The sequence below is a fragment of the Eschscholzia californica genome, unplaced genomic scaffold (assembly GCF_041429995.1).
Source record: "Eschscholzia californica isolate CP2 unplaced genomic scaffold, dmEscCali1.0.p SCAF_4, whole genome shotgun sequence".
Taxonomy (NCBI): domain Eukaryota; kingdom Viridiplantae; phylum Streptophyta; class Magnoliopsida; order Ranunculales; family Papaveraceae; genus Eschscholzia; species Eschscholzia californica.
The window spans coordinates 36,073,488-36,088,400 of NW_028238461.1; the positions used below are offsets into that span (position 1 = coordinate 36,073,488).

Sequence of the window (14,913 nt, forward strand, 5' to 3'; positions counted from 1 at the left end):
GTATAATAAGGAAGTGGACGGGAAGGGGTTTGGACTCACAGACGGGCGTGTGTCCGACCGCGATTGTCCACTTACCTATGCTCTGGTTGACGGGTTTTGCCCGTTACCGATATCTCCCGTCCACAGATCCTCACAGACGCGGGTGTTTATGGGTTGATCCGAGTTGCAGGCTAAAATCCCACCCCTAGTCTGAAGTCGCGGGCAAAACTGGCCCAAATTGACCTTTTATTGGAAAAGTAAAGGGATATTATAGAAGAGAGGAAAAAACAAAGCTTTGAAAAAACATGCATGTAAATGACTTATCTAATGAGTTAGAATGCGTCTCCCATACACAAAGTCTTTGTCATTTTCAAACATCAACACATACTATAAAACCAGGGTTAACTCTATTGATTTTCTCACTCTAAACCATAATTTATCTCTCAACAATCTCTCTAGGTTTGTCTATTATCTTTCTAGTTGAACTGAAACCTCAAGATTCATCAAAAGAATCCATAAAATGTTCAGAATTGATTGGTCTAATAATATTAATGGAGATTTCTTTTCTATTTTTGCAGGATTAATGATGGGAAGATCTCCTTGTTGTGATGAAAATGGGCTGAAAAAAGGTCCATGGACAACTGATGAAGATCAAAAGCTTGTAGACTATATTCATAACAATGGTCATGGAAGTTGGAGAGCATTACCTAAACTTGCTGGATTAAATAGGTGTGGAAAAAGTTGCAGATTAAGATGGACTAACTATCTTAGACCTGATATTAAAAGAGGAAAATTTTCCGAGGAAGAAGAACAACTTATAATCAACCTTCATTCAGTTCTTGGGAATAAGTATGTAAATTTTTACCTTTTTAGTTTTTATCAAAATAATGAAATATAACTTCACAACCCTGATCACCAATTAGGTGAGCTAGATAGAACCACAAATATAACACATGATTAAATATCTTAAAGTTGTAAAAGTTTGGGCGTGGGAGATAGAAAGAAAGAACTAGGTTTGGTACAAACTCGGGGTTTGGGTTGAAGCCGGTGGGAATCGCCTTCCGGTAAGCAAGCTAAAGGTCTGGAACCGCCTTGAATCCTAACAACCCCAAGGGAAACCAACTGAGCTATAAAAGCATGGTTAAATTTAATTTCATAACGAGTAATAAATAAAATTTTATTGCTTTGTTCATTTTGTAGGTGGTCTCAGATTGCAACTCATCTTCCAGGAAGAACGGATAACGAGATAAAAAACTACTGGAACACTCATCTGAAGAAAAAACTGCTACAAATGGGTATTGATCCAATAACTCACAGACCAAGAACAGATCTTAATCTCCTTGCAAACCTACCAAATTTACTCGCGGCTGCCAACATTTACAACTTGATGAATCCCTGGGACAATGCTCTTAGGTTACAAGCAGATGCTCAAGCACAAGTAACAAAAGTTCAGTTGTTGAATAATCTTCTGCAGGTTATGAATTACAATGGTGGACAACCTAATAATGATTTATTAATTAATCACTTAAGATCAGTTTCGAACCGAGATAAGTATATCTTAAGCGAACACCTTGAACCAAATAAATTTGGAGAACTACTTGGTAATGGTAGCGCATCATCATCAGGTCAAGAACTTATCCCTAATCCAACTCAATCTTGTGGTTTTGATTTTTCTAATATAGAAAGAACCCAACATTATACAAACTCTAATTATCAATCTCTTGAAATTCTTGGAGATTCTTGTTATCACTTTGAAGAAGGATCAAGTTCAAAACTGGTTAACTACAATTATGTTAATGATAATGACATGATTAATCAGTTAAGTTGTACCGATCTTGTTCCTCCTTTGGTTTCTGCCTCTTCCCCAGATTGTTCAACTATAAATCAAGAAACAAAGAGCAGAAAGATCAAAGAAAGTGATGTTTCTACTACTCATTCGTCAACGTCAACTACATTTGAGACTTGGGGAGGCCTCAATCTTGTCGATGTCGAAAACAGTGACTATTACTGGACAGATTTAGTGGAGTAAGTATTCGATCTTTCGTTTATTTTTTTCTCATGTCCAATTCCTCTTAATTACTTAATTTTGATCTCTTTGTTTGTTAATAATTTGTTTTGTTTGGCAGACATACAACTTCTCCATCTTGGCCAAGAGTAACAACTCATGATCAGCTTTTGGATTAAATATTTAAAAGAAGAGAGTAGCAGTTTGATCATTGATAATGATTGTTGTTTATTTAATTTTAGATTTATTATATAATTATGTTGAAAATATTATTAATTTAAATTAGCACATTTTGTAGAAAAAGTCACAAGTTCATGTAAAATTTTTCCTTATTTAATGATATAGTTTTTTATATTCATTTCTTTTTTATAAAATTCATTACACTTTGTCTAAAAATCAGGACTTCATTAGAACTCTCTCTCTTAGTTTGTCCAAAGTAAGTGCCAAAGATGAACTGTAGAAAGTGCAGCAGGATTGATCATCTCTAAATCTGATTTTATATTGGAGCTTTTAAGGATTTATTGTGGTACTCCTTTCGTCACCGAAGTTAGCGTTTAGAACCAGGACTATATTAGGTGCGCGCTTAAGCTTAATACTAATCAAAGCCTTCACAGAAACTCGCAGAACTTTTTCTTTAACAACACTTTGTGTGAGTTGAATTTGATATGAATGAAGCAACAAATGCAAAATATAATATCAGTAATTATAAGGAATTTCGGTTTTACATATATAATCCGATGGCGCCTCGAGTTATTTTGAAGTAAATAGAGCATTTAAAACTTGTGGTACCTAACCTAAGATATTTTCGTTCTATTTAAAATATATGTTGAGAGTGTCTAGAATATAGACCGATATCTAACCACGTTAGTGACCCACGAAACTACTTCCAAAGGCTGGAAACTTTTTGCCTGCCTTGTTTAGCATATGTTTGCTAATATATCGAGGGTTTATCTCCAAGTCTGATCTTCGCGGCTGCCTAAGTAGGGCTAATCTTCATTGCATGCAAGGCGGACTTCTGTTTTATAATGGGTATCCCTTTATCTTTCGGAATTAGAAAGAGAAACAGTGAGATTAGTGTTCCTGGTGAACTTTATAAACTAAAACTCTAGAGATATGTTAGTAGCTTGTCCTTCATTTATAGTAAAAATCATCATGTCATTGTTCGCCGTGGAATAAGTCTAATATACCAAACTACGTAAGTTCTATGTGATAGTTTAATTCTTGTATACTGGTTTTTTTAGTTGTTTGTTCTTCGTCATAACAATATACACTACAAATCATTATGTTCAAGAACATGAAGACTAAGAAAAGCAGCAAGGAAGAGAGATTAGATGAAACAAAATCAACTGTATATGAATATAAAACAAGTTAGTTGTAAAGAGAGTCAAGACAAGAAATAGAAAAATCACTGAAAATGACCAAAGAATTCTTCAATTAGAAGGTTTTATTCATGAAAATGTTGATTGTTATTATGTGGAGGATTTGACCTTTTAGGGTAAAACAAACAATGTAATGTCAAACATCCTTTACGTGGATACTCTGTAAGCCTATAGAGGCACTAGAGTCTGAGCCTCTCCTTCATCAAAAAAAGAGTCTGAGCCTCTGAGGTCTTATAACGTAGAAGAATTAAGATGAATAAAATTAATAAAAAACAAAAAAGTAATCTTATTTAAGTATTTTAATATTTAATACCTATTAGGTTGTTAAAATCATATAAATATAAATATACATGTACCTATTATATATGAATTAAAATGAAACAAAAGTCAAGATTATTTGTTACTCATTAGGTGAGAGGGAGACTACTTCCTTTGCTTACAAGCCATTGACTGTTCACTACAAAAGCCATATTTAATTACCAACCTAGCCAACACTGCAAACAACTGCACGGCTAATTGGTTGTGCAACTATTTTAAAAATTTGTACGTCATGAGGTCGATTCGTAGTGGAAGTGGAATCAATTATTTTTTAATTTGCGTTAACAGGTATAATAAAGTACAAATAAGAACGGATTTTCATGTCTCGAAGTTGACTTTAAAGGTCTTTATATGACTTTTGGGTCTAAGATGTCTTTGCTGATGGTAGTTATCAGACGTACTCAGTTCATGTATTTATTGATAATGTATCCACACTGTATTGAATGTAATAGCTCTTGAAAAAATTCAAACAGTTTTACTACATAAAATTACCAATTAGTGTCAGTTCTATCTTGTAAGCGATGTTCTTCATCTGTTCCTTACGCCACCCTTAGTAAGGGCTAGTACCTACATGTTCACGAATGGTTGAAAGATGGATTCCTGCAAACATCTGTTATCTTAGTCTTCCTACAGAACTTCCCAAAACAATTCTGAAAAGGTGTTTTTTCACATAGCTGACGTTTCACAACCCGTCGGCAATGGCTTAATATGACGGGTTGACAAAGTGGCCATCTGTATTCAAAAATTCTATTCATCCTTCCATTTTGGTCCCTCCTGTAGCCCTCTGTTGATGTGGCGACATATCACTGGAGTATATTTTCTCATCATTCTCTCTCCAATTGCTCCACACTCAAGTGATATGTCGCCACATCAAGGGAGGGCTGGGGGAGGGACCAAAATGGAGGGATGAATAGAATTTTTCTTCATCTGCATTATCCTATATACAGGTAGATATTACCATAAAAGCTTCGCGACTAGGAGTAGAACTATTGCGGAAATTAATTTTAGTGACGGTTTGATAGAACTCCAAGTAAATGTCTATCACTAAAAGTTAACATGTAGTGTGGGTAAATTTAGTAAGATTATGAACTTATCCTACTTGAGCTAAATGTTATCTTAAACCTTTGTGATCAGCAAACCTTTAACCACACCCATTTTCAGCCAAATTCTGTAATATTTTCTAATTTACTCTTACTTTGACGGACAAATTTGGATAGGAAAAACCGTAAAAACATGAATATAGAATAAGGCTAAACCGTGTATCTTCGAAATGTGTATAGATAGCAAGTAGTGTTTGTAATTACAATGTTTAATTATTATTAATAGAAACAGTAAATAAATGAGTAAATTTTTATATGTTTACTTCTATTGAAAAAGTAGTTGATTAAGTTGAAATTAGTAAATAAAAAGATTAGTGTGATTAGGAACTAGAACTTGAAAAAAGTTTTGACAATGAAATATATATAAGTCCTAGCTATTCTGTTCTTACAAGGTAACCTTGTCCAAGAAGGGACTCAAATGATACTTAGTAGGTTTCTTATTTACCTATAAAAAACAACTAACATACCTACTTTTTCTGATTATGAAAAACAATATATGTAGAGAGTTAGTAAATATCGAAACGATGTTGATACTTCAAGCATTACCTTGTTACTCATTCGTCAATGTTAACCAAATTTTGGAAGATAAATAAACAATAAATTGAAAAAAGAGATAATAATAAAATTGTATATGTTCACAAAATCAACTATAGAATCAAGACAAGAAACTAAATTTGATTGCAAGCATTTATATAGAATTAAGGTATAAATTAAAATAGCTTAACTAACTCCAACAAACAAAAAAAAAACCTAAGCCAGTATTGGAGCTTGCCCCTAGGGTCGTTGTCTTGTCTAGTTAGACCAGGGGTGTAGCTGAGATTTTGAGGGTCCAGTGCCAAATTTCAAAGAGGCCCCTTATACGATAAATAAAAGTAAGAAAATGTGATTAAATAATAGATAAAAATGATGTTAAATTGATAATCCGTCCAAACCTAACATATATTGAACTAAAAAATAAAAACTAATAGAAAATAAACAAAAAAACTACAACTTTTGTATTTTATGTGACAATCTGAAATGATTTTCACTTGAAATTTTTTCTCCTTGCATATTTTGAAGCAAAATCATCACTTAAATCCTCGTAATCAATCTGATCTAAAAATTCATTTTCGATAGTGAGAAGAGCTAATCCGTTTAGTCTATCATGTGACATAGTCGATCTCAAGTATGATTTCAAAATTTTTAACTTTGAGAAAGTCCTTTCTGTCGATGCAACTTTGACTGATATAGTCAATAAAATCCTATAAGCAATACTAGTAGCTGGTAAACAATTCATATTCTTCAAGAAATTCAATATGCAACTAGCTTTCTTAACTTCACCAGACAAAATATTTTGTAAGAATCTTAGCTCTATAAATAATTCATCTCCTTCAACTTCAGAATGTTCCCCATTTCTCAAATTATTTGTAAGATTATCGCAAAATCCTTTTATTTCACCATCACTATATCCACTCAATTTTTCTGGTCCCAACAAAAACCCGAAGACCTTCTCATATTCTTGGTATTGGTTGGATCTTCTCTCTAATGAACCAATAGTTTTATCTACTAAGAAAATAAAATAATGAACTCTGAAATATTCCTCACCTGATTGTGAAACTAGTTCTGAGGATCCATTACCAATCTCGTCAAATTGTCTTTTTCGACGAATGTCACGCTTCTCGGGAAATACAACATCAACTTCCATTTCAGTTGCAAGTTTCTTAGCATCAACCATGGCCTCTTCAAACCCAGTTTCTCTGTATTGCTTAAAAATAGCAATTAAGCCTCTTATCAGTTCAATGGTGACATCAATATGCATATCTTCTGATTGCAAACTTTTCCTGACCTTATTTACTGACCAATATATTGTACCAAATAGTGGTGTCCAATAAAAACTCAAAATTGCTAAGCTCCTGTATTGCAATAGAATTTGCTTCACTTTTAGTTTTAGCTTCATTGTCACTTCTTCCTAATTCGAATAAAGCTTCCTTGATTTGTTGACGTTGTGTTATAATTGTTTTGACACTTTCAACACGACTTTCCCAACGTGACGTTGACAATGATTTTAGAGTAACTCCTAGATTATCCTTTAAAATTAGCCAACGCTTTGTAGAATTTGCAAACAATGTATAAATTCGTTAAATAACTCCAAAGAAATCCTTAGCTTTACTATAACAATTTGTTATATCAGAAAGAGTTAAGTTCAGACTATGACAACTACATGGAGCATAAAACGCTCTAGAATTAATATCTATGAGTCTTTTTTGGACCCCTTGCTTGCACCCTTTCATATTTGATCCATTATCATATCCTTGCCCTCTCACATCATCTATCTCAATTCTCAAGATCAAAAGCCTTTAAGGCAGTTTGTAACTCTTCAAATAATCCGACTCCAGATGTATCATTCACATTAAAAAATTCTAAGAAATATTCTTGTACCTTTACTGGAGTAGCACTCATATCTACACATCTTATGACCAAAATCATCTGCTCGTGGTTATTACTATCAAGAGTACAATAGAGAATGATTGAAAAGTATTTAGCTGCACTTACCTTTTTAAGTGTTTCCGACTTCAGACGATAACATTTGCATTAACTCATTTTGAATTACATTACTGAGATAATGAGATCGAATTTCATCAGTCTTAATCCGACGAAGATGTTCCTCCATAATTGGGCCATGTTCTGCAAGCATCTCAACAAGACCCATAAAGTTTCTGTCGTTTTTTTCACCAATTTCTTGTGTTCTTCCACGAAATGCTAGAGTATACTTGGCAAGATATTTTAATATTGAAATTGACCTACGCAATAATAATCTCCAATGTTCTTTCTCTTTTCTAATTGCATCTTGCACGGCTTTGTCTATTGTTTAGCTTGTTTTTAATCAAATTTGTGTCTCAATTCAAAGAGCCATATAAGCAATGCGTTTAATGCTAATCTCATGTTCGTCAAGCCTCACACTAAGATGTCTCCAATCTCGGTATCCTTCATTTGTTAATTATTTCTCAAAGGTCCTTTCTTGAACAATTTACAACAAAAGCAAAAAACTTTACCTGCATCTTTTGAGTACACAAGTCAATTTCGATCATGTTTTTCTCCATTTGATAAGTGTCTACTGTAGACATCTGAAGAAAAATGTCTTTCTCTACCATCTGTTATTGATACATCTCTTACGGGACCTTTTTCAATTACCAGGTCTCTTTGTTTTGCATCTAAAGTATCCCAAAGTCTTGGGTCATATATATTTTCGAATATTGGATCATTTTCTTTTTCATGAGATTCATCAAGAACACCATCAACTAAAATTTCATCATTTAAGTGTTCATCACCATTTCTATCATTTTCATTTTGTGCACAATCTTCACTTAGTTCTTCATTAATTTGTTCAGTAACTGAGTAACTACTCTTCAACTAAATTTGGTTGTTCTTTAAAACCAAATCTATTAAGAGTTCCTCTTTGTGATTGTATCATTTGTTGATCTTTTGTTTTTGCTTGACGTTTGAAATACCTTGATTTTTGTTTCTTTAGTGCCATCTTGACTTAATTGTATATATATAAAATATACTAAATTATGACTCATTTGTCAACAAAACATAATATATATATGTTGTTTATTGTGTAAAAAAAAGTTGAGATAATTTTAAGTAAGTGAATAATAAATAATATAAACTTAAAAGATTTTTTTTATAAAATTGGGGAACAAAATGAGTAGAAAACATTACTGGAAGGTTGGAAATCTCGTAGATGATGTTGTCTTCCTCTAATTTCTCTCTATATAGTGAACTTTGTAAATTTAGATTTGATATAGATTGTGATTGGGTAATGTCATAGAAGGGAGAGAAAATAATAATTTAAAAAGAAAGTGAAAAGAATAATTAGTCTGAGATTGAAATAGAAATTAGTAGATATTGTCAATTTATAAATGTTAATTCTGATTAGAGAGAGTTAAAGAGAGAAACTCAAAAAAATTAAAAAAGCCTGGTTAATAGGCTTGTATTTCCCTAGTCAAAGTCTGACCCATAGTACCGTTTTTTTTTTAATAAAGTAATAGTACCGTTTGGAGAGAGAATCATTAAAGTCCCACTTCCCTTCCTCTGCTCACGGGTCCCACTATTGCAAGAACAACTTTTTTTTCTTTACGAGAGTGGTATATTTGGTTAGTTTAATACTATAACTACTTCTTGGATATTTGTTTTGACCCTTGGATAATAGAAATGGCCCCTGGGTAAAGGTGGTCCCTATGCCACCGCACCGGTGGCACCCATTTAACCGCGGCTCTGAGTTAGACTACAACATAAGTAATAACATACGTCGGGTTCTAATATCTTTTGGATAAACCGAAGAAACAGTGGTTTGTCCTTACGGACACTTATTTATTTATCATTTACTCTCTTTTGAAATTCTCTTTTGTCATACCTATTTAAACTCTTGAATACCCCTCCAAAAATCTCTTCATTTGTTCTTCAATTTCTTTTGTTTTGGGAGATTTTATCGAGACTCGTAGATCCAAACTGTCTTTGGTTAAAAATGATCCATCAATTCTTTTTACTCTTCGGCTACCTCTGCCTTTTTAGTAATTACTAAATACCCTCAAAATAAAAAGTAAATAAATAAATAAACCCTACCAAAATTTATCAATAGTGAGTCGCTCATCCTCTCTTTCTCTCTGTCCCTCTCTCCCTTTTCGTCTCTGATAGGTTACTCGAAAGTGAAATGAAAAAGATGATTTCTGGAAAGAAAACTCTTTATTTAACTCCTAGAAAAATGAAGGAGAAATCGTATATGAATTGTTTTCCTTTTCCAATTTGGTTCGATTCGTGGAGTTGGATCTGGTGTGCAAGATTGTCGTATAAATTGATAATTAGAAAGACGATGTTGAAGGAGAAAGTTTATCTAATGGATGTTCGGGTTGATAGACATGAACTCTGCAAGGAGTAATCTACGTTCTCCGGTGACTTTTTATGTCAGAATTCATGAATTGTAGAAGCTTTATGAGAACTTTGTTGTTAGAGAAGTCCATTATAGAGAGAGAAAAATGCTAGAGAGGATGAAAAGTCCAAATCAAATATATCCTTTGGCATTTTGGTGAAGATAAGTGTTTGATAGAATGCTTGAATGAGAAGACAAATCTAAATGTTAGGTTTGTAGTACTGGTTTTTCTCGACAGTTTAAAACCGTTTGCGACAGTAGGAAGGTTGACGGTCGGAAATCCAAAGGCCTTCTGGAATTTCAAACGTCGAGGTCTTGATCGGTGAGAACTAACAACATCTAGAAGAAATCTGCAAAAGAAGATAACAAGACAAACAACCCGTGAAGTTTTTGGACACCGGGGTGGTGCCACTGCCAGCTATAGAGTCTCTCACGGTCAAATTAGTTTTGTAGAGAAAACGTAATAAGTGGAAGGAATGGCTTAGAAATGTCACCATTATAGCGTAGTCGGAGAATGGCATGGCTCATAAAATGACCCGAGCTCGGATTTACAGAAAAGATGAAGGCCAGAGGCATAAACTGTCGTTGTTAATTGAAGCGTCGATCGAAACAAAGTGAATAAGACAACGTGGATCTAAACAGCGTGGACGATTGAAACAAAGTGAATAAGACAACGTGTAAAATAAGAAGGATAAGGAGTATCGAGAATTAGAGAACTTGTAAGCTCAAGAACAACGTGAGGGCATAGAGGAAAAGAATTAAGTGTGTGTTTGCTCTGCATTTGATGGCTTTGACAAATAGAGCTACTCCCTTTATATAGTCATAAGGAGTAGTCTGTTGAGAGGCGGCGTGTAATGATTGGCCATTACAAAGTAAATACGCGACGTGATTCTTGGGATAAGGTGGCGCGTACAATAGGATTTGTATTTTATTTTGTAACCGCTCCAAGTATACGAGCACGATCTTGACAATCGGTTAGATGGTACGACGCTATGTTGTTTATCAATGATTAAGATATTTCCTTTGAATGTGAATTGACTAAGTCCGCGATACTCATCATCGTCGAGATATTTGACGCATGGAGAATAATTCTCTCTAATGATTTATTCCACGTGATGCATGGAGATCCGGATGCGTCGAGACTTTGACGTGTACATATTCGAACACGCGGAGAGTTGAATACGTGGAACCACTTTATAAATGTTCATGTCTTGAAATGAGCTCGTGGAATCTGACTCAAAGAGGACATCAAGAGATTTATGGGTTGGGCTCAAATGGGAAGCCTATGCGGAGTTGGGTTGTCAACGACAAATACGTATGTTGACCAAAAAACTTTATTAGGGTCGTCAACCTAAAAATATGTGGAACCTATTTATACATGTTCGGATCTTCAAATGAGCTCGTGGATTGACTCAAAGATAACATCAAGAGACTTATGGGTTGGACTCATATGGAAAAACTACGAGGAGTTGGGTTTGATGCCTAAAATGGTCGCTTTTGCCGTTGACGACCCTATTACAGTTTTTGGTCAACACAATGATTTGCAAATAACTTGAAGTGATTTCGAAACAGGTTGCAGTTGTTTCGAAACAACTTGCATTGGTTTCTAGATAGTTTACAAGAGTTTGCATATAGTTTGTAGTAGTTTGCAAACTATTTAAAAAAGTTTCGCAATAGTTTGCAAACGGTTTTGTGAAATTCCAAGTCAGAGCGGCACAAATTTATAATTTGAATAAAGGTATTAACGTGTATTATAAGTATTTAGAGTTACAATTATAAAATCCTAAACCAAATTACATCTTATAATAACCATGGGTTCTAGAGCAATTAGGGTCATTGGATTTGAAGAGAAGGAGGCCCTCTATTGTGGTCGGTTGATGCAGCTTTATAGATGCCTTTGGCTAAGGGAACTTGGAAAATAAATGGTTGAGTTGTTTATAACAAATCCTGTCAAAAATCTCAGTCGGTGAGAATTTGAAATATTTACCAAAGTTGGCCTTCAAGAGTCTCACAAAGAAAAAACTTCTCCTAAAGAATCTACAAACTCAGAAACACGATTTATTAAGTATCCCAGAACAAGGTCAGTTCTAAATACCAAAGATACATGATAATCCCAAAGAGGAATCCCAATATCTCCCGACTGCAAAATAGCAGTTTTAATACAATACGATGGGCCCCAACCGTCTCTCTGCAGCTGGTCAAGGCAACCTATAAAAGGTAATCAAATTGCCTCGTAGAAGACACAATCACAACGACCGACCTAACTCTCTCAATCGAATGAGTAAGTCTATAAGGTTTACTCAATATTCAATATTTTAACCGCATGGAAAATTTGACTCTCTTGAGCGTCGAAGAGGTTTTCGAGTTCCTTGCGCGTTTCTCCTCTAGATCGAGAAGAGAAAAGCGAGATTCAATGTTACAGTCTCATCATTTTGACTTATTTCATGAAGACAAATTTTGACATAAGCAAATTGACACTAGAAGGATGGCTGACTCCTGCAAAACCATCATCTTTTGGTAACTTGAATCTCAACCCAATTGCTCGGGAGTCATATCCTACTTTACTTTCGAATTTACTTTGCGGTTAGTTGCAATGTCGTCGGAGAAAACCAGAAAATTACACCCAGATCTGGTCAGCAAGACTGGCCTCAAAATCAGTAAGGAAACCCTATCAGATAACTTATTATTGGGAGAAGGCGACGCGAAACCACCAGACCAAATAAAGAAGGAAGTAGACTTGGGTCCAAAAAAACAATATAGTAGCTGGGGAAAGGGACAGAATCATGACAAAACTAGAATTCACTCATGCCAAAGAAGCCGACAGAACCGCCAACATAACCCTCCTAGTCTAGTTGAAGATTCTCCCTCTGAGGTCACTTACATCAGCAACACGCCAACCAAAGAAGAAAAGGCAGAGTTGAGCGAGTTCTTAAAGGGACAACGACGTATCTTCGCTTTCGGAATGAACGAGGAACCTGGAATAGACCAATCAGTCATCACCCATAAGTTAAACTTCAGAGAAGATCACAAATCGGTCAAGCAGAAGAAAAGAAATTTTGCGCATAAGAAATAAGCCGAAATAGCAAGGTGTATAGGCCAAAATACGTCACCAGGAGAGCCCTCAGAAATCCACGATTAATGGGCTCACACAGTGACGAAGCCCACAAATTAATAACTAATGGGTCCGACCCATTTATCTTCGGGTACCTCGAAACAACGATAAAACGCGCAAGCACATCCAGCCCTGGATGAAGAGATCAGTCCTCACCTCCTCAGCTGACCTCCCACCATGTATCCGTTGGGGAGACATTACAATCATTCAACATGGCAATATCCTAGATACACCCGTTAAGGGGTTACGATATCCATATTTATGGTGATAGCACATGCGTTACCACCATTAAAGAAGACGGCTTAACACCAGATAGAAATCGACCCAAGACACTATAAATTGACTGAGCCAAAAATGATACGGATCATCTGGTTCTAGACGAATACATCTAACATGCGACTGACATCACTGTCAGTGATCCAGCTTCCGACTAAAACACCTGAGCATCTGGTGATCGACAACCACATTGACTACTAGCTTAACATCATCGTCTACTATCTAAACACTTGAACCACTTTCTCTATCATACAGTCTGGCTTCATCTCTCTCATCCAAGTGGTATTACGGTCTTACATCAAGATACGACCTTATCAAACACTGTTCGTAGAAGGTACAAGACCTTATTACCTTTCACCAGGTACATGACATTGCCAAGTATTGTACCTAGAAGGTACTACACCTTATCAAGTAGATTGATCAAGGTACAGAACCTTATCAGGTACAGGATCTTACCAAGTATAAGATGTTATCAAATACGAAACCTTATCAAGTACAGGACCTTGAGGAAGCAGGTTATTTTCTCTCATATGACAACCACATGATCAAAGGTTCGGCAACTTTATCCACAAATGTCATCTTACTTTATCTCTCCTAAACTTCAAACCCTTCCCACATCACCCACGTGATTATTTACAAGGTCAGACCCTTAGAGATTCTCACTTTATTTACGATACATACCCCAAGGTAACTTGACAAACCTCACCAGGACTGCCTTATTTACAGTACGTACCTTCGACCAAAGAAAACCTCACCAGGGTTGCCTTATTCAATGACAGACCTCTTAGGTTGTCTAATCTTTCTCCAATCAAGTCAGTCTACCCATTGCGATCGAGCTTCAGCCACTCTACTAGCCGTGCCTAAACTCCGACCATTATCCAACCAACGGTAACATTCCAGGGATATCACTCACGTATCTATTACTTCTCTTGCAAGCTTACTGACTTGACCATCGGAGCCCCCTTAGGCCAGCACCATACCGGTGCCCCAGGGATCTTACGGTCACGTGTGTTTTGTCTCTTGTCACTGGTATAAGCCCAAAGACGTCGTTGGTGCCAAAAATATTAATAGGTGAAGGTTTGACTTCCAGTCAATGGTCTGGTCCTCTTGACTTCTTGACCAGTGATTTCGACCCCTCACACAAGGAAAAAAGACAAGCTATAGGCTTTGGGAGTAATACGAGAAGCTCGTGACGTTGATTGACTAGCCAATGTCGTGGTTGTCCCCAAGAAGAAAGACACTTGGAGGATGTGCGTCGACTACACCGATGTCAACAAGGTTTGCCTGAAGGATAGCTTTCCACTACCTTCCATTGACCAATTGGTAGATTCCACATCGGGTCACGTGCTGATCTATTTCATTAATTTATAATTAACTTCGTTTAATAATTGTTATTGAACTTCTTTAATATATTATTATTTTTTATTTTTTGACCATCTATTGTGGTTTTCATGTTTAGGCCAGTCATAAATTTCGTTGGCACTCATTTTTCTCTTCATGCATTTAGGGACGGTCCCAGTCCAAAGCAGACGCCTTTTGATTTGGATTTTGTATGTCACTTCGAAATGATAATTATATTTTCACCCAATTTCTTTGACGGAATTTTAAATATTATTTAAGTTGTAGCTTAATGGTTAAGAGTTCGCACGCAGAAGGTAAATGGTTCAAATCCTCCGATGAACACTATAATATTTTTTCTAACATGCCTTCTCTAGGGACTCAATTTTAACTCCGCTTGAGGCCTCCAAAATACTTGGGCCAACTCTGATTGGATATTCGTGATTTAAGAATAGTGATTCATTTTGTTGTTAATGGTTGTGGACCTTTTTTATTGT

General features: G+C 35.5%; 2 protein-coding genes across 2 annotated transcripts; one reads left to right on the forward strand and one right to left on the reverse strand.

Annotated features, from left to right (window-relative positions):
* The first annotated feature begins 306 nt into the window (after window positions 1-306).
* LOC147544364 (transcription factor MYB53-like) lies at window positions 307-2,342 on the forward strand. Its single transcript, XM_086634145.1, has 4 exons — window positions 307-438; window positions 558-828; window positions 1,180-2,004; window positions 2,106-2,342. The coding sequence occupies exons 2-4, from the start codon at window positions 563-565 to the stop codon at window positions 2,161-2,163; spliced, it is 1,149 nt and encodes a 382-aa protein (XP_086490271.1). The 5' UTR covers window positions 307-438; window positions 558-562; the 3' UTR covers window positions 2,164-2,342.
* A 3,463-nt stretch (window positions 2,343-5,805) lies between these two features.
* Window positions 5,806-6,717, reverse strand: LOC147544365 (uncharacterized). Its single transcript, XM_086635685.1, has one exon. The coding sequence runs from the start codon at window positions 6,715-6,717 to the stop codon at window positions 5,806-5,808; it is 912 nt and encodes a 303-aa protein (XP_086491811.1).
* Between the last annotated feature and the right edge of the window lie 8,196 nt (window positions 6,718-14,913).